This window comes from Clupea harengus, chromosome 9 (assembly GCF_900700415.2).
Source record: "Clupea harengus chromosome 9, Ch_v2.0.2, whole genome shotgun sequence".
Taxonomy (NCBI): domain Eukaryota; kingdom Metazoa; phylum Chordata; class Actinopteri; order Clupeiformes; family Clupeidae; genus Clupea; species Clupea harengus.
In genome coordinates this window covers 18808477-18834513 of record NC_045160.1, presented here as the reverse complement: position 1 = coordinate 18834513, position 26037 = coordinate 18808477, and the positions used below count along the sequence as shown (strand labels likewise).

The following is a 26037-nucleotide window of genomic DNA, read 5'->3' as shown; positions in this document are numbered from 1 at the left end:
TATTTCGAATGACTGATCTGTCCTTCCCTAGCTTGATATGAGTGAGAATTGGTTCCTCTTATGAGAAATGACATCTTTTGGGATCAGATGTGTAGGTGTCAACATTATTCTCAATTAGGAAATAGTTGACTTCTAAGATACTTGTACTCCAAGGACAGATAAGATGATAACTTAATTAAAGGTGTAGTCCTTTATGCTGGTGAAAGATTGTTCATAGTTTATTTCAACAGCCAATCAAATACACCCCTCCCTTCAGTGCTTCTGAGGCACGGGCATCCTAAAGTGTTTTTTTTCTCGGCCTGAGCCACTTTGTTTATTTCCCATTTACAGAGCCAGGACTGTGAACAAACACAGCACACACACCAGACGGACAGCTAGAGCAACGTGAGGAGAATTTAGCTAAATTTCACAAACAAATTAATACATTATAATCAAGGACTTTAAATTCAGAGGTTTCAATAAAACTTTAAGTCCTATTGCTGTTCCATTGAGATGCTCAGTATTTCCAGTAACTGTACTGCAGAGCAGGTCTGTTTGGAAGAAGCTGTTTAACAGCCATGATCGACCTCTCAGTTTCATGATGATAAGTTAAAAAAGCCTTCAGTCTTTGCCTTAAATATTCATTTTTTCCATGGTATCATTAAGATAATATAATATTATACTATTATTACAAACTTCTTAAATCTAGCTTCTATTTACACCATGTTCAGCCAATCAGTTACTAATCAGCTAGTCAATGAGTTATCATTCAGTGAGTCATTCATACATCAAGACTGTATGCAAATACTTTTTATGAATTACACATCAGATATATCACAACTAAAAGATGGCATATGCCTGTAGTTTTCTGCATGAACCTGACTTCTGTTGGCACAACTATTCTAAACTCAGAGGGTTTACATCCTGTTTCTGTCCGCCCGCCCGCCCAACCCCATGCCCAGTTCCACACTTCCCCCAGTCCTTGGACGGCATGTTTTCCAAATGTCCGTGCATGCTCTGCATACCCGACTGAACTCTTCAATGGCACTCTTGATTAATCGCATACTGACAATTTAGTTGATCAAGGGTATTATACACTAACTTGGCTAGAAAAGAGAACTTTTGTTCTAAATATACGTCTCTAGGTAAAACGCAACTTTATTGGCTCATTTACTAACTGTCTTAAATGTATGGTCACACATAACCATTTTCATTTTTATCACAGCTTTGTTCTTTACATTTACCAATTTTAAGGCCTCAGCTGACTATGGCACTTCATGACAAGAGGAAACATCTGGAAACAGCTCCTTTCAGTTTTGGTATTGACAATGTCAAGACCTGCAGGTAAACTGGCTGTCCTACTGAAACCTGCCCTCAACTTGACAAAAGCATGACACGCCCCATTCTGCTTTCTGTTTGAATACTATTATGAAGTTCACTTTCACAAGGTGTGATTTATTGCTTTAAAATCCCAAGGAAATCAAAGAAATGCTTGTTATCTCTTTTGTATCCTTAAAATTCCACCTTTCATCTACTCAGCACGAGAAACATAAAGATATGAAACGGCCAGTTTTCACTTTTGGAATTTTCCAGTGTTCCACCTTTAGCCACAGATATAGCTCTCATATTTGAATAAGGGTCACACAGGGGAAATTGTTCCAACCCAACCCCCCTCTATGACAATTTTACAATAGGCCTGAATTACCCTTCAGTCTTCACCAAGAAGAATGCTGTGGATTTTTCTGTTTCTAATCATGTAATTTAACATCATGGCCAAAGATGCTCATAGATGAGAAACCATATTAAAACAATTACTTGCCTATTGCCATACATAAAGTATATTCTTTAAGACTTGCTAATATTGCCAGAGGAGCATTTCCACACAGATTGTCATGCTACAAACACTAACGGTCGCACTGAATGTTGAGGCAGCTCCAGCCCGTTGACAGGATTACTTCCAAATACCGCCTTTCGGGGGGAGGCGGCATCAGTCACCGGGAGAACTTAAATACTTCCCTGCAAAGGCACCTCTCCACTTATCGTTCGACGTAGTTATGTTGTGTTGTGTAGTATTTTGTTTCCAAACACACGCAACATTAACACAGCGACACTGTGATTAGAGGTTAGGGATGTTGTCACGCTGTTAACAGGTAGGAGAATTTCCTCCCCTCGTTGTGTGCTGGGCAGAACGCGGTGTATTTCTTTAACCACGGCGACCCAGACTGTTCTGTTACCGTTATCAATTCACTTTTTGTTACATGCCAAGTGGTCTTACGAGGCGTTATCTTTATCGATTTAATGGACGTTTGACTGGTTTGTGATGCCCATTTACATCATCGACCGAAAATTTCCAGAGACACCTGGTAAGTCCGCGTATATACACCGAATCAGTGTATTATTCGCACGTAATTAAAGACAGCGTTGTACGCCCGCTGCAGGTGTAGAAGAGATGTTCCTTGTTAAAAATGTGTCTAATGCACTGTAATTACAGCCTGCTGTTGCATGCGTCTATCCGTGGACTGTTGAAGCTTTGCCATAAAATGTAGTGTCAAAGCGTAACAGTTGTTTACGTGCAGTGTGATCAGCTCAGAATTTAACACCGGGACATACTATAATACATTGTTTCGTCTAAATAATACAATATAAGTATTTGAACTTTTTTCACGGACTCAGATAACCGCTACAGACCGCAGGACAGGAATCATTTATATGTAAAAGTATGAATGTCTCTGAATAACTGAATAACACTGAAAGTGACCCTTAGTTTTAAGAATCCACATTTTCCAGGGTTGGAAGATCTGAACTACCACGAACTGTGATTCCTTATAGGCATGATTGTGAAGGCAACGGCCACAGAAGCTACAAGTGTTTGACCAATATTGGATATATTGATTGATCTGTAATGAAGCTGCTTGCTGTACAGAGCAGCATTCTGAAGTAAATAATGTGCTGGTTCACACATTAAGACCAGATAGTGGGGTAAAGAGATCAGTTTCTTAGGTAATGAGAGGCCTTTCTAAATGAACTTATTAAGAGGCCTTTCTACCCTCACCTAAGGTGTCATCGAGTATGTCAGGGTTATGCTTTGTGGCTTTGTGAGGCTGTTGCCTCATTTCTACACACAAACACACACACACACACACACACACACACACACACACACACACACACACACACACACACCCTGCCCTGTAATAGTAGTCAACCACACACATTTCCGAACTATGAAGAAACTATGACTTGAAAATCGCTTAAGGATACTAGATAGCTCGCTATAGGTTCTGAGTATAATCTCAGTTTATTACTATGTATATTTTCTAGTTGGACTCTAATGGTTAGAACTTTGTAACATCATAGTGGCTGTTTGATCATACTCATGGGGTGGCCTTTGGGACTTTTTTCTGAAAAGAACAACTAACAAAGAAACGTGCTTTTAAAGTGTATAGTTAATATATCACTTCTGTCTGAGAACTTTTGTCTGGGTTTGTGTGGACGTTTACGTGCTGTCCATAAACTGGCCATTTTGCTTGGTCAAACATACATTGCTTGTTTCCTGGGCAGCTTTACGCAGACTACCCACCTCAGGTCAGGTACACTGTTCTTCCAATTAGCAGTTAAAGTGGCCTTCTGCAAACATAGCGTTAATGGATGGCAGATGAGCAAAAAATGGGAGCACACCAAATATGTCCTTTACATACTCTCATCAGAGTGTGGTTACTTGCTCTCTCTGCTCATCTCTTTAAGGAGGTAGGGGGTGATAAGAAGCAGAACCAATTGACATCTCAGGAAAGAAACCCAGTAGAAAACAGTATTTAATTCTGTCCTACTCATTTATTGCAAAACCATGAACGCCTCTTAGCACCCAAACCTAATCATACTTCTTCAGTTTTGGAAATGACAGGGGGAGATCAATGGTAGTGTGGGCAAATGTATGTATGTATGTATGTATGTATGTATGTATGTATGTATGTATGTATGAATAATTTAGAAAAGACCGGATACTGTGTGTGTGTGTGTGTGTGTATGTGTGTGTGTGTGTGTGACTGAGAATGAGACAGGGAGAGGGAGAGAGTGTGTGTGAGAGAGAGAGGGTCTGGCTTCATAGAGTGTGCTCACTGGGTGAGTTCATACTGCCAACAGCTGTCAATGCTGGGCTCTGTATTGCAGTTAACTAGTGTTTTTGAGTCTAGGCCTGTGGGGTTCCTAGCCCACTTACTGGAGGAAATCCTCTGAAAAAACACCTCATCAGTGCTTGTATTTCAACTCCTGTCACCTCTCTGTTTAATAAATAGTGTATCAGAGTGGAAGACAAGGAAAGAGGCCACAATCATTACACTATTATGGTTGAACATAAACTTAACCAAGTTGGCGAAGGATGAAGGCTCAGAGGTACATGAGCAGTGGTGTGGCCAACACTCCTTTACTCAGGTGTTCATGCATGTAGTTATTTCTGTTGTATACTTATGTATATCAAATCTGCCTGTTTTTATCTACAGGCCTGCCAGTTTGTTTTGCTTACCTCTAGAATATCAGGAATGGTCCTTTAAAAATGGCCTGGTAATATGTTTTCTCCAAAGGACTCGTAAATGAATCACTCTAGTAGATAAGAGGAAGTTGATGTGCCACCAGACTCTCACCTGGCTAATCATCTTGAGAATAACAGTTCCCATTTAATGCATGCTAATGCCTGAAGCATGACACATTCCAATGAGTTTTAAAGAAGTTTAAGTTTAGGCTGTAAACAGAAGTTATCAGTTTCTTTGTAAAATCTTCAACGATTCAGGCAAAGAAATGGAGCAATTGCCACAGCCCTGGCTCAATTAGATAGCAAAGGAGCATCAACATTTAAATGTTTTATACACATTTTTTAATTACACTTTGGCCTTAGAAACCTTATTTATCCTGAATGCCGATACAGTCAGTGTCCTCTTTGAGAAAGGTGAATTCCCCATTATATGGGCTGAACGTTTAAAGTCAGTATTTAATTAATAGCGAGGACTTAATCACAGGGCTCTTTTAAGATAAACTGAGCCTTTCTTTTACTGACCCACCCACCAAAACAGCCATCATTCTTCTTTCATCAAGGAAGACTCCAAGCCAGGGCTGACATCATACCAGCCACAGCACAGTAAGTGGGAGGACTTCCTCAAGGTGACCAACAACCACTTGTCGTATCTTGGAGGTTAAAATGACAATGTCCATGTGAACAACAACAGACGGACTAATCAAACCACCTAAACAAACAACCCTTGCTAAGTCATTCATTGAGTCAACCATGGAGAACCAAAATGTGTTCTGTATTAAAAGGCACACGCATGGTCTTCATTCCAAAGGATTAGTCACACTTTTGCATACATGTCTGAAATGCTAAATTTACAAAAACACCTTTACAACAAACAGCAACTTTTAATAAGGCATTTATGAGGATGTCTTTGAGAGTTTCTGACAAGACAGACTTCAAGATATTAATATCCATAAGCCTTGCTAATGTCTTGAGCATCTACACACTGCTAAAAACAGCTCAGACTGGACTGCTGTGTGGCCAAAAATGTGCCTCTCTTTTCTCAGTACATTTTATGGAATAAAGCAGGCCTTAATCAAAGAGAGATTGTAAGACTTTGACCCCAGGTCGGGATCTTCTCATCCCGGCCAAAACTCAGCAAGACCTGTCCCTCTGCAAAGCTGTGTCAGCACTACAGCTCCACAGTCAATGTGTGTGAGGGAGAGAGCCTGTGTGCTTGTCACTGCAGATTCAAGGATTAATAGCCTGTGGAGACAAACTTTAAGCAAACAGCAAGACTTTTTGCATATCTCTAATTTGTCTGAAAAGGGTGAAACAAACCAGCATTGGCATTAAAGAAGATATACTAAATAAAAATCTTTAGAGACTGAATATTCTTGTCAGTGTTCAATAGTCTTTGCTCTCACAAATCAGAATGTTTTTGTAGGTAGCTAGTTTTTCCCCCCCTTAAATTCATTTTATGGTATATGGTCATGTGAAGGAGAGATAAACGCACAAGACAACAAAACCAAAACACACCCAAGCTATTCACTATGTTGTCTTGTGCTCTGGCTCACAAGTCCAATGAGAACAGACTTTGCAGCATGACATTGCCAAATATATCACCAAATACATTGGTGAGTGAACTAGCTACCTTTTACCAAAGGCAGCAGTGCTGTTGCTGATTTCTGCAAGTCTTTCGGTTGTTAGCTTGTTACCTCGCTAGTTTTACACAGACCTCCATAATGCCTGTCTAAATACTCTCTCCACCTTTCTCTCTCTCTATCCCTTTTTCTGTTACAGGTGAATTGGGACAGGCATCGCCTGACGGACTGCTGATGATGGCTGACAACACCCCTAAGTCGATGAGAAAGCCTCGGTGGACATCACTGGAGATTGGCCTCATCACAATTGTATGTCTTCTGTTCACCATTGTCATAGCCCTTAGCACCCTGTTCGCAACACAAAGCAATGGTGAGTAAAAAAAAACAACAGCATCAACAATAATATGGATGCATGGATACAATCAAGTTAATTGTCATTCCTATGCAGCTATTCCAGGGTAATTTAGTAAGGTGTGAGGTGTGTTTTTCCCGAGATATGAGTAGAAACTGAGGTTTAGTAATGGGGAGTGATAGCTTGGGAAAATAGGTTGTGCGAAGGGGGATTGAACACTTGTTGTGTGTGTGTTTGTCAAATGTGTAAATCATCTATTCTAGTTAAAAAGTGCAGCGTTAGTGGTCTGTGTAACGGGGCATGTGATTGGGAAGGGTTAAAAGGTATGAACCACCTGCCATTCCCTGTGAATTGTTAAGTAAAATAAATCTAATTTATCTTTTGATTTGAATTGAAGTTCAATTTTCAATTTCAATTCAATTCAATTCAATTTAAATTGAAGTGTCCACATTTTTCTCAAGGTTATAGTGCACTGCAGCCCTTTCAACACTGATCTTTAGTTTGCCAAGGCCCTGACTTCTGGCTCATCAGCAGTTTCCACCCTGAATTAATGATTGAGAAGCTTTACCAGGCAGAATGCAAATAGGCAAAATATATCACTACATGATCATTTACTTTTAGCAGCTGGAGGAATGGGGTTGTGGTAATAACTTCAGAAAACTCAACATAAGTTATTTGTAGTTAAAACATGATTTTCTTAAATCACTACTTAAGTAATAGTATAATAATAGTTTAATTCATCTTATCATGCATTCATATATTGTAAAGACGTTTCAAAAATGGAAATATAAGTACATATACTGTTACAGGGAAAAATACATGATCATGGAAAAAGCATTAAAAACTTAATCTTAGTAATATGTGTGCGTTAGTGATTTGCATGTTTCAGCATATTTTGGTATTTATTTGTCTTTTAGGTGGCATATGCACCACTGCAGATTGTACCCAGTCTGGTAAGATGTAGTTCTGTGTTTGAATTGTGACCTTTGAACTCCTTGCATAGTTGTGATCTTGCACTCCCTGCAGATGTTCATAGTTTAAATATTCTGTTACATGTTCCATGATGTTTGTTTGCACTCAGTGCAGTTGCTTTTGGATTCTCTGTTGGTACTTACCCCTGCAGCTGCTCGCCTCATTGCGAATATGGACTCGAAAGTGGACCCTTGTGAAAATTTTTATGAGTATGCCTGTGGAGGTTGGTTGAAGAAGAACATCATTCCAGAGACCAGCTCAAGATACAGCACCTTTGACATCCTCCGACACGAGCTTGCTGTAGTGCTGAAAGGTAATGAGCAGTCATGCAAATGTTTGACATGTGTCACTTAGTGAATATCTGTTTCAAAACTGCCACTCTCTGTCTGTCTGTTTTGTGTGTCTGTTTGTGTAGCACTATAATATGTTTTACTCAATTACCCTGTGGCTATTCATAACCCCTATTATGGGTTATTTTTCTGTTTGACCCACATCTGTCTGGATAAAAAGATGGGTTCTAGAAATAGATTGAAAGGCAGATCCACTGACCAGCAAAACGAAAATCTGTTCGGAAAGACAAAGGAGAACATGGCAGTCGAAGGATAGATGTGCCAAAACACCTCAGAAGGGTCGCAGCACCTTAACGTTATTGGATGCAGTAGGAGCTCTAGGGAGCTGGGGTCAGGAAAGAGTAGCTCGTTAGCCACTAGCCTGACATGCTGATTTACGGGGTTGGGTCCTGTTGCACCCCTGGGAGGGGGGTGGGGATGGCTTTGAAAGGGTAACATGTGACACGAGGTGTGAGATTGCTCCTTGGGCTTCAAGCTTCTGTGGAAAGGAAAGGACAGCAACATGCAGGGCATACTGACTGAGCAATGCTGAGCTCATGCCAATGTGGGGCTGGTGGTATGCTGCAGTGTGTATAGCTGGTCACAGCCTAGCCTAGGCGGGGCTATCACTTAGGGACGCGCTAAGCCATTATATAAGCACAGGAGTGCAAAGGGCGAGACCTCCACATACTTCTGTCCCTTGTAATTCCCCATGCCAGCGGTCATTCCTGTTGTCCTTGTAGTGAACAACCACTTTTGTTCTTTCTGTCTTTAGCATATAATTTGCACCTTTTTGTTCATCTCTCTCACCCTCTGCCTCCCTCTCTCAACACCAGGGTGTCTTTTAATAGAAAAACAAGTCGTAATCACAATTATTGCAACAAGCCCTTTCTTTCTTTTCTTAATGGAAGATATTGTATGCCAACCACACTTGATTACGAGGGCATTGGAGGGCTTGTATTTAATAATGATTTCCCACAGTAAAATTGTACTTTAACCCCACTTTTCTGACCTCAGTGATTGTTGTTGACAGAGCAAAAGAAAGTACTAAGGGAACATTTAAAACATATTCTGTTTTTAATGATTTCATATCAGATTTAATTAGATTTACTCATCAATTCAGAAAGTAAGCACAAGTGTTTACTTGAACCCTCCTTCATAAGACTCACATAACCTTATAAACATGTTACGACAGCTGCCAAAGCCTGTTGTTACTTACATGAGACAATTGCTTAAAACATACAAATGTCATGCTACCAACATGAGAACATTTTGGATGGCATTTCAATGTTGCAGAAGAACAACTTCGACCAAAGGATTCACAAAAATGTGACTTGTACAAACCATTTAAACTCACCCCCTTAAGGCTGGCACACTGTGCTATAGTTTGCCTGGGGTCTGTGTGCCTTTTAATTGCTGTTTCACAGCATAAAGGGCTGGCGTGAGAGGGAGAGGATAGAGGTTTGATATTTTTGGCTCCATTTTCTGTTGTTCTAACAAGTTTCCAAACTTGTGGATAAGGAAGAATATCTATTAAATGCCAGGAATGTTGTGGTTGATTGCAGTGTAAGTGTAGGGTGGTGTGTCTGTGTGTGTGTGTGTGTGTGTGTGTGTGTGTGTGTGTGTGTGTGTGCGCGCGTGTCAGAAAGCGAGAGAGAGTGTGTGTCTAATTATGTGTTTGTGTGTGTATGTGTCTGAATGAAAGAGACATTTTATGCAAATTCATTTTCATACCATTATCACGGATTATTGTACATTATGCAACTTTACATAGTGCTAATAACAACAGAACAATACTAGAATATAATAAAGAAAGGAAAGGTATCACAGAAACACAACATGTAAAGATAGGCAGTAAAAAAAGAAAGGGGGTTGTAGCTTAAACTGGTCATTCTTGAGGGCGTGTGTTAATACTGGCTAGTACCAGTAGAGGGAGCTCCAGAGTCTATTCCATGACTGGTCAATGACTGCGGCATGGTCTACGTGACTGGTCAATGTCATCAGCGCCAAGGTCCAGAGTCTGTTCCGTGACCAGGCAATGCTTCTGGTATGGCCTCCATGACCGGTCAATGCTATAGTGCCACTAGGGGGGAGTCTGTTCTGTAACCGGTAAATGTGTTCCGTAACCGGTCAATGCCTGCGACACCTCACTCTAACTGCCAGAGAGTGCCACTAGGGGGAGCTCCAGAGTCTGTTCTGTGACCGGTCAGTGGTCAACTTATAACTAACACTGATCATTTCAGGAAGAGGACTTCAAACTAGTAATTTACCAGATGTTGGCATTGGCACTTGCCATAGAAACATGTAGTAGCTCTGTCCCTGTTTTTCAGGCAAGCATTATCAGGATGTAATTTAAAAAATGTCAATCTTTTTTCTAGAGCCAAAAAGCCTGACTCCTGTGCAATCACTACTTTATTTTACTTCCATGTTTTTTCCCCTTTTAAACAGTGGAATGTATGTACTATCTGTGCTTTTAAATATATGTTGCATTTTTGCATTGCCTTTCTAAAATCGTTTCACAGCATTTAGTTAGAAACATTTTTAACAGGCCAACTCAGTTGTTTTGTCTGGTTACTGAAGTGTCTGGTTACTGAAGTTTCAATTATTAGTCATAAGTTGATGGTGGTTGTAACCGGTTGTAGCAGTCACCCTACCTGGCCTTGAACCCAGGACTATGGCACCAAACCTGCACTCTGACCGCAATGCCAGGCTCATATGTTCTTCATGTCCACAGGCATCCCTGACGCATCCTCCAACCGTACTAATCCCATCCCAGGGTGCCCCAAACACTAGTGCTTCACTCATCGCTGGGGTTCCTCACATAGGGGTCAACCTAACCGGGGGTCCCTTATGCGGTTCACATACTAGGCACGCCTCCGATGGCCTCACAGCAAGCCCTCCTACTTCTCACTAGGCGACAATTAGTATCCACATCAACACTGATTGTCGTTAATACATTTATATGATTAAAAAATGACTATGGCAACTATTAGTGTCTACATCAACAGTAATTGTTGTTTCTATGTTACATTAACTTAGTCGAGGCAAAGATCACTGTATATCTTCATCTAAGCAATTGAGCTAGCTGACAGGCTAACGCTAACTACAGGATAGTGAAGGCTAAGGATACATATAGCATGAAAACACTTATGTGAAAAGATGACTAGGCAACCATTAGTGTCTATACCAACACTGATTGTTGTTTCTATGTTGCATTAACCTAATGAAAGCAAACAGACCCATGTATATCTTCATTTAAGAACTTGAGCATTTGGGCTAGCTGACAAGCTAACCTACTCTTGCCAGTAATTACCGGATAGTCAAACATTCTGCAATAGAAGCCCAAGTAGGTTATGTGTGTCTAGCCTATTACATCAAGGTGACACATAAAATAGAGATTACATGAATTTAAATGTACAAAAGTTTTATTTCCAAATGTTTCCCCCTTTTTCAACATTGCAGTGTTGTATATAGTAGTCTATGTTTTTAGTTATATGTTGCATTGACATTACATTGGCTTTCTAAAGTCACTGCAACTTAGTTGTTCTGTGTACCAGGGCCCCCAGCAGTTAGTGCAACGTGCCGGAGGCATTGACCAGTCACAGAACACATTGACCGTTCACGGAATGGTCTCTGGAGCTCCCCCTAGTGATACTGGCCCGTATTAGCACACGGTCTCAAGACTGTCCAGTTTGAGCTACAACTGCTTCTGGGAGAAAAAAATAATTTTGATTATTTGTGTTGAGAGTCATGAAAGTGAGTCAAGGAACATGAACACTATTACCTTTTTATTTTGTTTGTTTTATGATTGAGAGTGAGACCTCAGAATGCAAAATATAATAGCTAGAAGAAAAAAATATGTCCTAAGACAAGTACTGTCTCTTATTTTTGTCATGTCTCTTTCTTTAAAGAGCCCATTGAAGCATGCATAGAGGATGAGTACCCTTGCCAGATCAAATTGTAATATTAATGTGGAATGCATTCAGTAGAGTGCCAAGGGCATTATACGGTTTGAAAGGCTTTTCCATATGCATAGAGGAGATGGCGAAAGAAAGGTTTCCTGTCTGCTCTTGAGGAAGAGAGAAGCCCAAGACTCAGGGTCGTGTGAGGCCACAACATGTGGGCAGCAGGTTTGTGTATCAAGTTACCTCAGTAGTGAAGATGCTGGACCTGAAAACAGAGTCTTTAAAAGACAGTTGCACAGGAAAACCTCTTATTCCCAGTGGGTGTAAGTTCAAGAGATGGTCTGAATGATCAATACCCACTTTCATTTGCCACTTGAATGAGGCCTTTATCACAAAAATACGAGCTTAGCGCCAGAAGAGCTTTGTGTGAAAGCTGGTGAACGCTGTATTCGTCGGTAATCGTCGGTGATCGGAGGAGAACGCTCGTCCAAAAAAAAAGTTTTGAACATGCACAAAAGTTCTCATGGAGATCAGCGTTCTTCAACGTTTATTTTAAACGCTGGAGAACTTTCGTGGAACGTTTTATTAATTTTGCACGCGTTTGGCTATCGTAGTCAGTTGTTGGGTAGGGTAGACTGAGTACAGTTGATGCACCAGAAATAACTTATGTGCGCAGCAATCCTGAGACGTGATTTTTTGTTTGGACATGCCTACTAACGTCCTCTTTGATCCAGGGAAATTTGAGCACCTAACCCATCTCTCGTAGGAAGATATCGGCGAAAGTTTTTTCACCAAGGGAAGATCTTGATTTTATCATGTCCCTTCTACAATTAATATGTTATTAACCATACGTGATCAACAACCGCAACTTACATCATTGCAAACGTTATTCTGTGCACTAAACATCTACATATTCAATGCTATCATGTCATGCAAGGTCATTGCATAATCTAGCGAAAAGCGGAGTGGAGGGTATGCTTGCTTGAGCCAGCATGAAGTAGATGTAGGCTACCGAACCTGAACATAGCTGAGCACTGTTATAGCTGGTGCTGTTCCATGGCAGATAGATATGATATGAAGACTCTTGTGACATGGACAATGTGTGTGGATGTGTTGATGTTTTCTAATAATAAACATTGAGAAACACAAATTCAGTGTCAAATTTAAATCATTTATTTTAATAACATAAAACCCCAGGAATAACGCCCGTTATTTCGTAAATCACAGTAATAATAACAGTAAATCTTTGTCCGAATTAGTAGTGAAAGAGGCTTAACCACAACAACCTCATATATGTGGCACCTCAGATAGCAGCTCTGACCGTAGGAGAATATCTGGAAGAACCAGCAGCAGAATTCTGTTCCATTGGTGTTCTAAGACCACACACAGTGTAAATGACAGTGGCAAATGGAGAATGGAGAAAGAAAATATGTCTGTTGTCCTGGTTGATGCAGTATGTCATATGCTTGCCCTCTCTGGGTGCTGCTATGGTTGGATTGCCAGTTTGATCATGAGGTCCTGATACTAGAGTTGAACAAATTAAGTGTGGTCCACAAGTAAGCCTATGCCAAAGCAACTGTTTATTTTATATTATGCCTAATGTTGTGATTTAGGTGGCATACATGCACACACACACACACACACACACACACACACACACACACACACACACACACACACACACACACACACACACACACACAAACGCACTACAGTTACACTCAAATATAGTTGCACATTAACATAGTCCGCACCTTACACACTGTATTGTGTGTGTTCAATTCTCATCATAAGAAAGGGGGACATTCAATTCTTAAATAGAAAGGGTCAAGATCAATTTAATGTTGTAGCCGACAATAGGGTTCTTCACCCCCTACAAAATGTATCTTGCACCTGCGACACTGAGTACTTCTTTGCCTTCGATAGTATTCTTGGGGTTATGGTGTTGGGGAGGTCCAATTGCACATTTTTGTCCTATGGATACATTTTTATGTGCAGCTATGAGCCCTAGAGATATGCACTACCACATTTTCAGCTCAATCGTAAGCTGGGGTTCTATTAAGCTGCACTCATGTCAACCATAGTGTTCAAAATTAAGGATTTTTATGAGATGCTAATTTATCAGTTGATCATGATGACAATTAATAGCTAGCCCTTAAAGAGTTCTACTTAGAAGAAGTTGGTATTATTCACTCATTCATATATTTTGGGTTTTGCAACAGTGTGGGTTCACCCTGTTCATAATTATTGTCTGTTGTCCCTTGTCTGGGTTGATCATATGTGCATCCTTATTTGTCTGTTGCCAAATAATGTATTCGGCTTTTAGCACAAACCTGCTTTAAACAAAGCAACATTTTTGTGTCACTTTCTGTTTTACAGAAAAAGTCTGAGATTTAATTTGTAATTTAATCACAGTTTGTATGACATTTTATGGCTTTTATGAACATGTTTAACTACACTTATGTCATGATGGGTGTATTTAGGTGTCACATAGCTGTGAAAGTGTAATATTTGTAACAGATTTTTAGGCCCAAAAATGTATCCACAGACATAATTTGCACTTGGATATATATCATAGTGTTAATTTGCCCTTGGATACATATGATTGTCTTCATTTGCACTTGGATACATATGATAGTGTTCATTTGCCCTTGGATACATATGATAGTCTTGATTTGCCCTTAGATACATATGATAGTCTTTATTTGCACTTGGATACATATGATAGTCTTCATTTGCCCTTGGATACATATGATAGTCTTCATTTGCCCTTGGATACATATGATAGTGTTAATTTGGATCTGGATACATATGATAGTCTTGATTTTCCCTCCAGTCTGTCCTTAAGGGAAGTCATTGTCTGGCACCAATACCAAGAAGAATTCAAAGGCTACCTAATATTAGCAACAGACTTTTTCATGAAGAATCTTTTTCAAGATTTGTCCAAATATGTTTTTTTTTTCAGTTATGCAGCCCATTAGTGTTGTCCAGTGTGAAATACAAAATATAAGGGTTACTATGTTTGTGTGTGTGGTATGTATGTGTGTGTGTGTGTGTTTGTGTATGAGAAGAGAGAGAGAGAGAGAGAGAGAGAGAGAGAGAGAGAGAGAGGATTGAGGATTTTTGAAGCTGGAGGGGTTCCTGCCTTACGGTCACCAGGCGGTCAGTAATCCAATCACACACACATGATGTGTGCCCTTTTACAGGAAGCCCCCTCACCCTTTCTCTGCCCCCAATTAAAAGTAAATGAGAGCATAAATACTGCTTACCAGGAGCATGAATGGAGGGGCTCACTGTGTGTGCATGTGTTGAACTATGTGTGTGTGAGAGAGAGTTTATGTGTTTCATGTTTTATGTTTCAAGGCAACGAGAGCATTAAGTGAATTTATGTAGCACATTAATAATGACACTCAGAAGTGTTTAGAAGACTTTGCAGGATGCAAGGTAGGGTCGACGATAGGATCTTTATTTGTAATGTGTAAAAACATCCAAGCACGATTACCAGTTATCACCAAGAATAAGCCTATACCATTGCTGCTGGTGGTAACATTATGCAACAATTTTACCTTCAAATAACAGCTTCAAAATCATTTTGAGTACACTGACTTGTAATACGGAGAATTGCGTCTGTGCCACTACCACAGCACGCCTGGTGTGTACCTTTGAGGTACAGGGCTCGAAACCTCAAAACGCAACAACTAGACCCATGCACTAGCTATAGGAGGAAGCTAGTGCAGTATTCTCTGTATGGACATCATGGCCTTACTGGTGTCATCCCTGTCTCACGGAGATTTGTAGTTTTTTTTCCAGATGCCCAAAGTCATCGAACAGTCTTGTCTCAGGCTAGCATCCAAATAAATGAATCTCACATCAAAAAATGTGGTTAGCCTTCTTCAATCTCATGCATGCAAATACGCAAAAACACTGTCCAATATATATTAAGTATGTCACCAACAACATTTGATTAGATTCCACATATTCCACATTCAAACGCTTAGAAAACAATGTATATGGGCTGAAAACATGAGCAGTATTTCAGCTAAATTAAAATGTTTCATTCTTTTTTTTGCTAGTCTTTGGTTCGCGTTCAACTCCAATGTCACACTAAATAAAACTATGCAGAGGCATGACATGATAGATAGCATCCAAATCAAACTCTGCATGCTTTCTTTCACATATTACTATCAACACCATAAGGGTTTTTGATGTACATTCAGAGGCAAATTTTATAGCAAATTACTGAGTCATCTTTACTGTCCTTAACCCTGCTTGAATGATCCTCTTACAGACAAGCACTTGAATCATGCGCATAATCCTTGAAAGACCATTCATACAAGACCATTCATACAAGTCCTACAACCACCACTCTACAGCACTGTGTGAAATAATGGGTCATTACCTTCAGCTGATGAAACTGAGAAGGTGTAATATTTTATCCTTTAGCTACAGTCTTCATAGGCAGAGTTTACAAGGAGTTAAAAATGTTTTAGTTTAAATGTGGTTTTGCAGGTTACTAACTAACAGATTGTAACATCCCACTCCCCACTACAGTGTTACTGTTCATTGTGGATTCACACATTGTGTCGTTCTAATACCTGCTTTAAAAGTATCAGGAGTTCTGATCAAATTTAAGAGTTGTGAACAATATTCCACCTGACGAAATTATTTGTATGTTTCATCACACAGTTGCCAGTTAAATATTACACTAGATTGTTAGGTTAAACTGTGCATAATAATAACTTATACTATAAGAAATGTCATAATAAATAGTATTGCCAAAATAGTTAAGATTGTTAAATACCATATTCTTTCTTTTGTCTCAATGAAGGAGTACTGGAGAGGCAAAACATTGGAAACAGCAGCAATGCCTTGGCCAAAGCCAAAGTGCTCTACAAGTCCTGCAACAATGAAAGTAAGTCGCCAGTATAGTTCTGTACACCCAGCTATCATAAAGATACAAAATTAATCAATACCTTAAGAACAAGGAGGTTTTTTATATTGACCAGTGGACACCTGCACTTTATCTTAGTTGTTGTATTGTATTATTTTGTTTAATGTTTTACCTGTTACAATAATCCTGGACCTCAGCTTATTTGTTTGTAATTTGTATGTATTTCAGCCATGTGCTTTGGAATCATAGCACCACATTAGTTGAACAGAAAATTGTAAGCTATTATCTTGCTAAATTCATTAGAAATGTGTCTAGACCTAAATGAGAAAACTCTCAATGGAGAAGATTCTGCATCTGCTTTGTTCTGGTGCATTTTTCTGACAGGTCTCATTGAGCAGAGAGGCGGGTCACCTTTACTCTCAGTGCTGCCAGATGTCCTCGAGTGGCCAATAGCAACAGACGATTGGGACACCAAATATGGTATCCTGGATGTATTGTTTTGTTGTTTAATGTGTGTTAGTAGTTGCCCTGTTTCTCATTATAGAGGGATTTTAATGTTTTATCCTCCTCTTCAGGATCACAATGGAGAGCAGAGGACATCATAGCCAAACTCAATGAGAAATATTTGAAAGCCGTCCTTATCAATTTTTTTGTCAGCACTGATGACAGGGACTCCAGTTCCCATATTATTCATGTACGTATTCAACGCATATGAGGAAGTATTTAAACCATTACCGTGTATCCTTTGTCCTTGTAAGTGGTCCCTCTTTGTTCTCGCTCTTTCTTTTTCCCTGTCTGTCTTTCTCATTCTGAACAGATAAACAACCCCCCCCCCCCCACACACACACACACACACACACACACACAGAGATTGAGAGAAAGAAACTATTTAGACATATCCTGTGGACATTTTTCCGCCAAGAAAAATAATCATAAAATAAGTTCGGTTTTCCAGATAGAGCCTACTTTCAGCTTCAAAGTGCTTTTAATCCAACATTGTGGTCACCGATACTTTTGACCAGGTCTTTTGCATAGATTTTTAGTTTTTCACTCCGCCAGTGAATGGATGATTGTGACTTGGTTTTATTCCTTGTGCCAGATTGATCAGCCCAGTGTAGGCCTCCCGTCCAGGGACTACTATGTGTGTTCAGGACCATACAAAGAGGTATGTATGCAATACCAGAAGTGACCTTAGACAAACAAAATAAAACCTATATGCCCATATGCATGCATGTATGTGATTCCTTATTTTGGGGTTTTATAATCACACAAGTGAGATAAATATAATTGCATGCATGCTCACATTTACAGGAGGATATGCTGTATATTTAGGGAAGCCCTAATTTACCAAAACAACATGTTTGATCCAATTCAAAAGTAAAACAGGCTGCTGGTTGTAATGAGTTATGCATCATAACATTTCAATGTATAAACTGTGGCTCTCTATTGCCTCCCATTCACATAAGCAATAGGAAATTCCTCCCCAGCCAACATCAGCTTGTTGCTCAATCTGATTCGGTACCAGCAGTGTCAGGTTTCCTCATTAGGAACATGATAACCACGCACATGTTCAAGGCCCCCAGCTGTGACGAGAGATGCAGATAACAGCTCCCAGAGCTGTGTTATTCTGCTGTGTCCATGAGCATGAAAGGCCAGTTCTGCCCAGCTCATCAGCATTTGCGCAACCCCATCCCCTCTCCATTCCACGCCAGTAATCTAACCCAAATGTGATGCAGTGATTATTAGAACAAAACAAAACCTACTTTTTGAAGGTTCACAAGGATATTATCTAGGTCTGCTTTCCAGGAAATAAATATCCAAACCAGAAGTACATCCTGTTGACCTCCACATCCTTCTGGTACCACTTTTAATAGGGTACAAGCACATAACACATAAATATTCAGAGATGGGTCCTCTCCTGTCTGCTGTCTCTAGGGGGAACTATAGGGGATGGTTTAGTGAGAGGGGGGAAACAGATTAATGTACCACCCAATGGGCCACTAATACTATTGCTTTACGATCTCAAGAGTCTCTTGGGAGGCTGCAGTAGATTATTCAACATGCAATCTGTCAATCCAAGAAATGTTTTTGTAACAGATTGTAACAACAGTATATGTCTATCCCTTCCTCAGGTCTGCGATGCCTATGAGACCTTCATCTTTGACGTGGCCAAGCTAATGCGTGCAGAGAGAAATCTAGATATCAATGAGACTGCCATTAGAGAGGAAGTCAGCAATATTATGCAGCTAGACAAAGATTTGGCCAACGTAAGCACTCCTACCTTGTCATATTCATGTTTTGTGTGTGTGTGTTGTGTGAGATTCCCTGTTGTTCAACTTTCTGCTGAGTAAGTACAATGCTCCTTCTTCATCCAAGGCAACAGATACATCAGAGGAGAGAAATAATCCTATGCTTATCTATAACAAGATGCATCTTGGGGCTTTGAAGATGAACTTCACCTTGGAATTTAAATCTGGTGTAAGTAGCATTGTGGAACTGCGTTTTGTGACGTGCGCTCAGATATGAAGAGAAAGCATGGTTTCACAGAAGTGCTAACTATTTAATCATGTAACCTTGCCATTTTCTCTCACCAGGTGTTCAACTGGACGTACTTCACCAACAAGATCATGGAGACAGTGAATCTCACTGTGACAGACGCTGAAGACATAGTTGTGTATGCACCAAACTACCTCAGAAAACTCAGCGCTATTCTAGATAAGTACTCTACCAGGTAAGTCATAGGACACTGCAACAGCAACACAGTACTGAGGAACGGCACGTGATGGAAACATTCCATGACAAGCATGCTGTACAGTTCCATGCGGTAAAGTAACTGCTTTGTCCCTTAGACAAATTCAGAACTACATGGTTTGGCGTTTTGTGATGAGCATGGTGGGGGGGCTCAGCAAGGCATACAGAGACACCAGGAAGCCACTTCAGAAGGTGAGCAGCCTGACACCGAGTCACGGTGACAAACACTGAATGTTAAATAATGTGTGGATGTTCATAATCATTCTCCCCTGATTTTGGTTTCACCTTCACTGTTTCTGCTACAATCCTCTCATTTCTTTGAACTAAAAATAAGAGAAAACTAATTGAGAACCACCAGGTTAACAAACTAATGACACTATCAATATGAGCACACTCTCTTTTTAACTACCCTGGCAGGCCATCTATGGGACCACATCTGAGGCAGCCATCTGGCAGCAATGTGCCAATTATGTCAACACCCACATGGACTATGCAGTGGGCAGACTGTATGTGGAGGACGCCTTCTCAAAAGACAGCAAAAGCATGGTAAGCTGAGCGTTGCTGTCATGTGCGTTGATTTATATGTTGGTGTTTGTATGTGTGTGCCTATATGAGGGCTGCACGTCTAAGGCACCTGTCATTGCAGATCTATTGCTCATTTTTTACTGGCTCCCACTGACCCTCTGTACTACTGGCTACATTCTCTCTCTCTCCCCCACGCTCTTCCCATGTCTTTCTAAAGTGTGTGTGTATGTGTGGTCGACAATGTGCTAAAAATAATGTATTAACAATGGGTTGTCAAAATATATTGCACTTGAAACCACATGTGTGTCAGTGCATATATATGTGTGTGTGTGTGTGTGTGTTGTGTGTTGTGTGTTGTGTGTAGTGTAGGGGATAGTTTATGGGTTTTTCTGACCTCTCGCTGGCCTCTATACTGTGTACGTTGTACACTATCTGTGGTGTGCTCCACCTTTTGAAGTCACGTGGGCCTCGTTCTAACTGTACACATGCTGTACAGTGTGTCAAGTGGCCTATGCACATGTCTATTTTGAAGCCATGATGACAGACAGGGGCAAGTCTCAATCTGTGGACTAAAATTAAACATCCTTTCATTTTCGAAAAGTCACAATGTCTTTACCTTCCTGCAGAAAAGAAGCATTTATGAGAACTGGTTGTAAAGTCAAACTGAAATGTCTTTATCTATAATTTAGTTATGTGTGCTATTTAGTTATGTATTATAAGGTGTGTGTGTGTGTGGTTTGAAATGTATGAAGAGCAGGGAAATAAATAAGTGTGATATGTTATGACCGATGATTTTGTATTTTTTTCTGTCTCAGATGGATGAGATGATTGCTGAGATAAGGGAAGTTTTCATTAGTAACCTCAATGATCTCCCATGGATGGATGCCGAGACCAAGAAAGAGGCTGCCCTAAAGGTGAGAGTTCATGTTCCTGCACCGTATTTCTGGAGTTTGTCATCATGTATTATCTTTTAAAAGTAGATATTGACACTGTTGGCTTCTCTGTCCCTCTGACCCTCAAGTCTATCTCCTCTCCCTGTAGGCACTGGCCATTAGTGAGAAGATTGGTTATTCCAAAAATATCATGGATGACGACTACCTTAATAAGGAATATGAAGATGTGAGTTGGCTGTTCAGGAGCAACATTTGGGGTCAATTGCACAAACTGCATGAAGCATACATGCTAATGTTGTTTTGCTCTGACTTGTAGACTAAACAGTTTTAAAAAATAAGATATACGAGGAATTTCAGTAAAGAGCTATCAGCTTTTGGTCTTGTTTAGATGTTTTCTGTGCTTTGAACAGGTAAACTACAATGCAGATGAATACTTTGTTTTTGTTTAGATGTTTTCTTTGCTTTGAACAGGTAAACTACAGTGCAGATGAATACTTTGAAAACACACTGAGGACCACAGAGGTGACTCAGAAAAAGAGACTTAAGAAGCTTCGGATAAAAGTGAACAAAGACGAGTAAGGTCCCTCAATATCAGACACATCTGCTCACACAATATATGCACAGGACGTGAACAAGTGGGTCTTTGAATGCACGTATTATCCTCTGGTGGGTGTTAGTTTGTTCGCTTGCTTTTCCGCTTGTCTGATGTAAAAACAATGTAGCTTTCAAAACATTCCAAGACATGACCTTTCAGGCATTTTAGGATGTAAGATGTTATTTCATCATGTTCAGTAGGGTTTACGCCAACAGGCTTTTTTCATTTTCCTGATAAAATACGTATAAGTAATGCAATGTGATAGTAATATTTGTATTGAATGTTCATGCACTGTCTAATGCCTTTACTCTAAGGTGGATTACAGGGCCAGCTGTTGTGAATGCCTTTTATTCAGCAAGCAGAAACCAAATTGGTAATAATATTTATATTTAATAATATGAATACAAAATATATTTAATGTAATATAATAATAATATAGATATAATGATATTTCAATTAGCAGTTTTGCAGTATGGAAAAGGTGCTGCCACCTCTTGCAGTAAAATGATCATTTCTCAATGATCAGTTTTTTACTATTGCCCCCTGACCTAATGTGTTGTATTTATATAGTTTTGCTCGTTGTGTCACCGAATCTTCAATTGCCAAAGCAGTTTCACGGTTTAGTCCACATAATATTGTGAGCTAGATTATGCTATCTCTGTGAAGTGTTTTGAAAAAGTAATTTTAATACAGAGGCATGTGTTAAAACAATTTAAAAAGAAAATAAGATCAGTTTCTTTCCTCTGAATTCAAGAAATCAAAGGAAGATGTTGAGGAGGAACATCTGTTCACGGACAAATTCTCTTTTGTAGTGTTTCCTGCAGGTATCCTTCAGCCTCCCTTCTTCAGCAAAGGTCAAGCCCGCTCCCTAAACTATGGAGGAATTGGAATGGTGATTGGGCATGAGATCACACATGGCTTTGATGATAGTGGTAAGAGGGGAAACTACAGCCTGGTAATCTACAGGATTTCATCATTTCTTTACCAGGCTCAACACATACAAGCCAAAATATGGACATGTTGGTGGGAACTCAGTGAGCTCAGATCTAGGCTTGGTCCCCAGGTGCTCTATGACTATCCTGAAAAGGCATTAGGGCAGAGGAAAGGCAAAGGATGAATTCTTACATACATACATACATACATGCATACATACATACATACATACATACATACATACATACATACATACATACATACATACATACATACATACATACATACATACACACATACATACATACATACATATACACATACATGAAATAAAATTAATTTGTTAATTCAGCTCAGACTTGTTACCAAAGTTATATGAACTCATACTGAGTTCATCGTAAAGGCTCTGGTGTTTGGTGCATCTTTGCTAATTATTTATTTTTCTTTCTTTCAGGAAGGAATTACGATAAAAATGGGGACATGAAAGACTGGTGGAGTCCCTCATCCTCTCAAAAGTTTCAGGAGCTCTCACAGTGCATTGTGGACCAGTATGGCAACTTCTCCTGGGATCTGGCAAATGGGCTAAATGTATGTGTTGACACCCTGTATCTATACCACTGTTGAGCACAGAGCCACCATGAACAAGACCACATGTGTCTGTCCCTGAGCTCTCTCCTTACACAATTCTATTACTAGAAGAAGAAGCAATGGCATTGATAGTACTTACACAGGTGTGTGTTAGCTCAGGCCTCTGCACCTCTTCTCACACTACCCATTTATTCTGCCCTGTTTTTGTTGCGTGTGTGTGTGTGTGTGCGTCTATGTGTGTGTGTGTGTGTGTGCGCGCGTCTATGTGTGTGTGTGTGTGTCTGTGTGTGTGTGTGTGTGTGTGTGTGAGAGTGTGTGTGTGTGTGTGTGTGTGTGAGAGTGTCTGTGTGTGTTTGTGTGTGTGTGTGTGTGTGTGTGTGTGTGTGTGTGTGTGTGTGTGTGTGTGTGTGTGTGTGTGTGTGTGTGTGTGTGTGTTTCAGCTCAATGGGAATCTTACCTTGGGAGAGAACATTGCAGATAATGGGGGGATCCGCCAGTCCTATCAGGTGAGAACAGCACATCACCCTCACTGGAACTCTGGCAGAGAGACATGTCTGTGCCTATCATCTCCTGCTTTCTTTCTAACAGTCATAAACCCAGTGAATGTATGTTTTGCTAGGTGAATGGACTTGGTGAATGGCTTTATTGACTCCCACACAAAGCAGCTTTCGGTGGTTTGCTGGGAAGATTCTTGTAGTAACGTTTGTGATGACAGATATAGTTAAGACCCCCTCCCCCCCTCTTTGACCCCACAGTGGGGGAATGCAGGATGTACTTAAACAGAAAGGATTTGGTGAAGACACTAATTACAGGGCAGCAAAAGACAGGGGCAATTGGGACACATTTTATTGCCAGTGAAATCACCCCAAGGCTTTGCCCATTGTCAGCATCTTCCTCAGGATGGAATCGAATCCATTTAGTGGTTCCAAACTTGGTTTCCTGAGACTATAATGAACCCCAGATTGTCTTGTCAGAAGAAGAAGAATAAAATAACATTCTTAAATCCAGAATGAAGGAAAAAGAGAAATCTGTAGTGGATGTCAGTCTACTCACTGTATCTATTTGTTTATTCAGCTTGTTGAAATGAACTGTTCCTCCAGGCTTATCAGAACTATGTGAAGAAACACGGCCCTGAAAAGCCTCTCCCAGGTATTCACCTCAACCATGAGCAGCTTTTCTTCCTTAACTTTGCACAGGTGAGATTTGGTTAAGGATTTGGTCGTAGAGCTGATCTTAAATATTAGCTCTTAAATATTAACTCACAGGTTTCCCTTTTTCCAAATCCCCTGTCAGGTGTGGTGTGGCACTCACAGACCTGAGAATGCAGTCAACTCTATCAACACAGATGACCACAGTCCAGGGGAGTTCAGGTACAACTACTGCATACAAAGCTTCATTGATTAAAGGATAGATATTTCTTAAACTGAACTCAGATTCAACTTTGTTGAATTCTGTCTACTTTGCCCCTTTGGCTATTTCAGATTTGTGATTTTTCTTCCTCCACATTTAGAGTTATGGGGTCATTGCAGAACTTTCCAGAATTTGCCAGAGCTTTTAAATGTAAGAAGAACAATGCCATGATGCCTCAGACCGCATGTCGAGTGTGGTGATACACTCTGAAGAGACGGAGCAAGAGGACAAAGATCTTTCCTCTTGACACTAGACCAATAAGGCTACAATGGGAAGGTCCCATTCTCCACCGAGCAGGCTAGGGCTCCCCACCAGACCTCTGCTATGGTAGCAGTACAGAGGCATGTGCCCCTGTTATAGCCTGCCCTCACTGAGTTTATTCAAATTATTTAAGTCTACTTGATGAAATTGTATCCAGTTGCGTGTTTTGCTGTTGATATTTTGGAAGATGATAGTAATGTGATTTTATTTTTTTTTAATTGTCAATCAAACATTTTTCGATGGCAGTATGTCATCAAGCTGTGATGGGGATTTTCAGTAGCATACTTGTCATACCACAAGCACAAGCAGATCACATCAGCTGGAATCAATCAATGAACAGATTCATATAAAATTTGACATTTTTACCATGTTATAATGCCAAGAATGTATCAGAGTAAATATAGACATAGATATATTTCAGTGAACTATAGATACATAAGCCTGTGTAAATACACTGATTACATACAAAAGGTGATGTTTCCAAAAATGCTTTTTGAAAACCACATTTACTTTACCTAAATGTCAAAAATAATACTCTCATAATACGAAAACCTGAGAGCCAGTGAGTACAGAGTACTTGTGTTGTGTACCACGATGCTCGTTTCTTTTGTCATGAATAAAAACAGTAATTATCACCTCTTGAAGCACTGGCGAAAATATGATGGGAGAAAGCATAGAAAGTCTAGTAATTAAGTGACAGTAATACAGTTGACAATCATTTGAAATGTTGTTATTGTTATTTTTTTTGTAATTTCTGTGTAGTCTGTTCATCTGTGTGTTTTGCCATTCTTATGTGAACTGTAATCTCGCTTTACCCATACTGTTCATTCAGTCTTATTTTTTCTTGTGTGTGTGTGTATCTATGTGTGACTCACCCACTGAGTATAAGACGTATGCCAGTGTTGAATACACAAAATGCCCCCCTTCCCCTGTCTCAACCCAGCCAATGTTTGGGCACAGCCTTTTTTCTAATGAGTAAACATTGTGTTGGTTTTTTTCTGTGTCATGTTCCAAAACGTTTGCTGTGTGTGTGCGTGTGTGTGTGTGTGTATGTGTGTGTGTGTGTGTGTGAGAGAGAGAGAGAGAGAGAGAGAGAGAGAGAGTGTGTGTGTTTGTGTGGTTATGTGTGTGTTTCTTTATGCCCTGCCTTTGATTTACTTCATGACCACTGCAGCTCTCCTTCCAAACATCATCTCAACCTGTATGAGGACAGACAAATATACCTCAGATGCCTATATTTGAACACTTTATAATGAACATCCTCAAGAAATAAATCTTGTTTTAATAATAAATCATTAGTTGCAGTTCAGTGTCTCTCTTCTCTTGTTTCCCTTTCTCCCTGTCTTTCACTCTGTTGTAAAAAGCCCCCGGAGTTCTACTTCACTTGAAAAGCATGGATGGACAAACACCAGGCCTTGCGAACAGGGAGCCACTCCAGGTTTGCTTTGGCCCAGGAACAAGCCCTGTGAGAGTGCATCACTGCACTCTATTATATAGTTTCACTCTACTATGACATGTTCTATGCAATGCCCTTACATGGCATTGGTG

At 40.1% G+C, this 26037-nt stretch overlaps 1 protein-coding gene across 3 annotated transcripts; it reads left to right on the top strand.

The window, feature by feature from the left end:
• The first annotated feature begins 2027 nt into the window (after nt 1-2027).
• On the top strand, nt 2028-25214 carry LOC105904823 (neprilysin). Of its 3 annotated transcripts, none has more exons than XM_012832760.3 (24): nt 2028-2129; nt 2246-2342; nt 6284-6454; nt 7354-7389; nt 7560-7721; nt 16471-16554; nt 16918-17013; nt 17109-17227; nt 17633-17698; nt 18666-18800; nt 18910-19011; nt 19128-19264; nt 19383-19476; nt 19702-19830; nt 20625-20723; nt 20851-20928; nt 21174-21277; nt 21612-21670; nt 22110-22229; nt 22685-22818; nt 23259-23324; nt 23919-24014; nt 24112-24188; nt 24329-25214. In XM_012832760.3, exons 2-24 carry the CDS (start codon nt 2300-2302, stop codon nt 24426-24428), a joined length of 2307 nt encoding a protein of 768 aa, XP_012688214.1. In that variant the 5' UTR covers nt 2028-2129; nt 2246-2299; the 3' UTR covers nt 24429-25214. The 3 variants fall into 3 exon arrangements, with proteins under 3 accessions (XP_012688214.1, XP_012688213.1, XP_031429595.1); XM_031573735.2 differs by having other exon boundaries at nt 2047-2129; nt 2334-2342; XM_012832759.3 differs by having other exon boundaries at nt 2038-2342.
• The last annotated feature ends 823 nt before the right edge of the window (nt 25215-26037 follow it).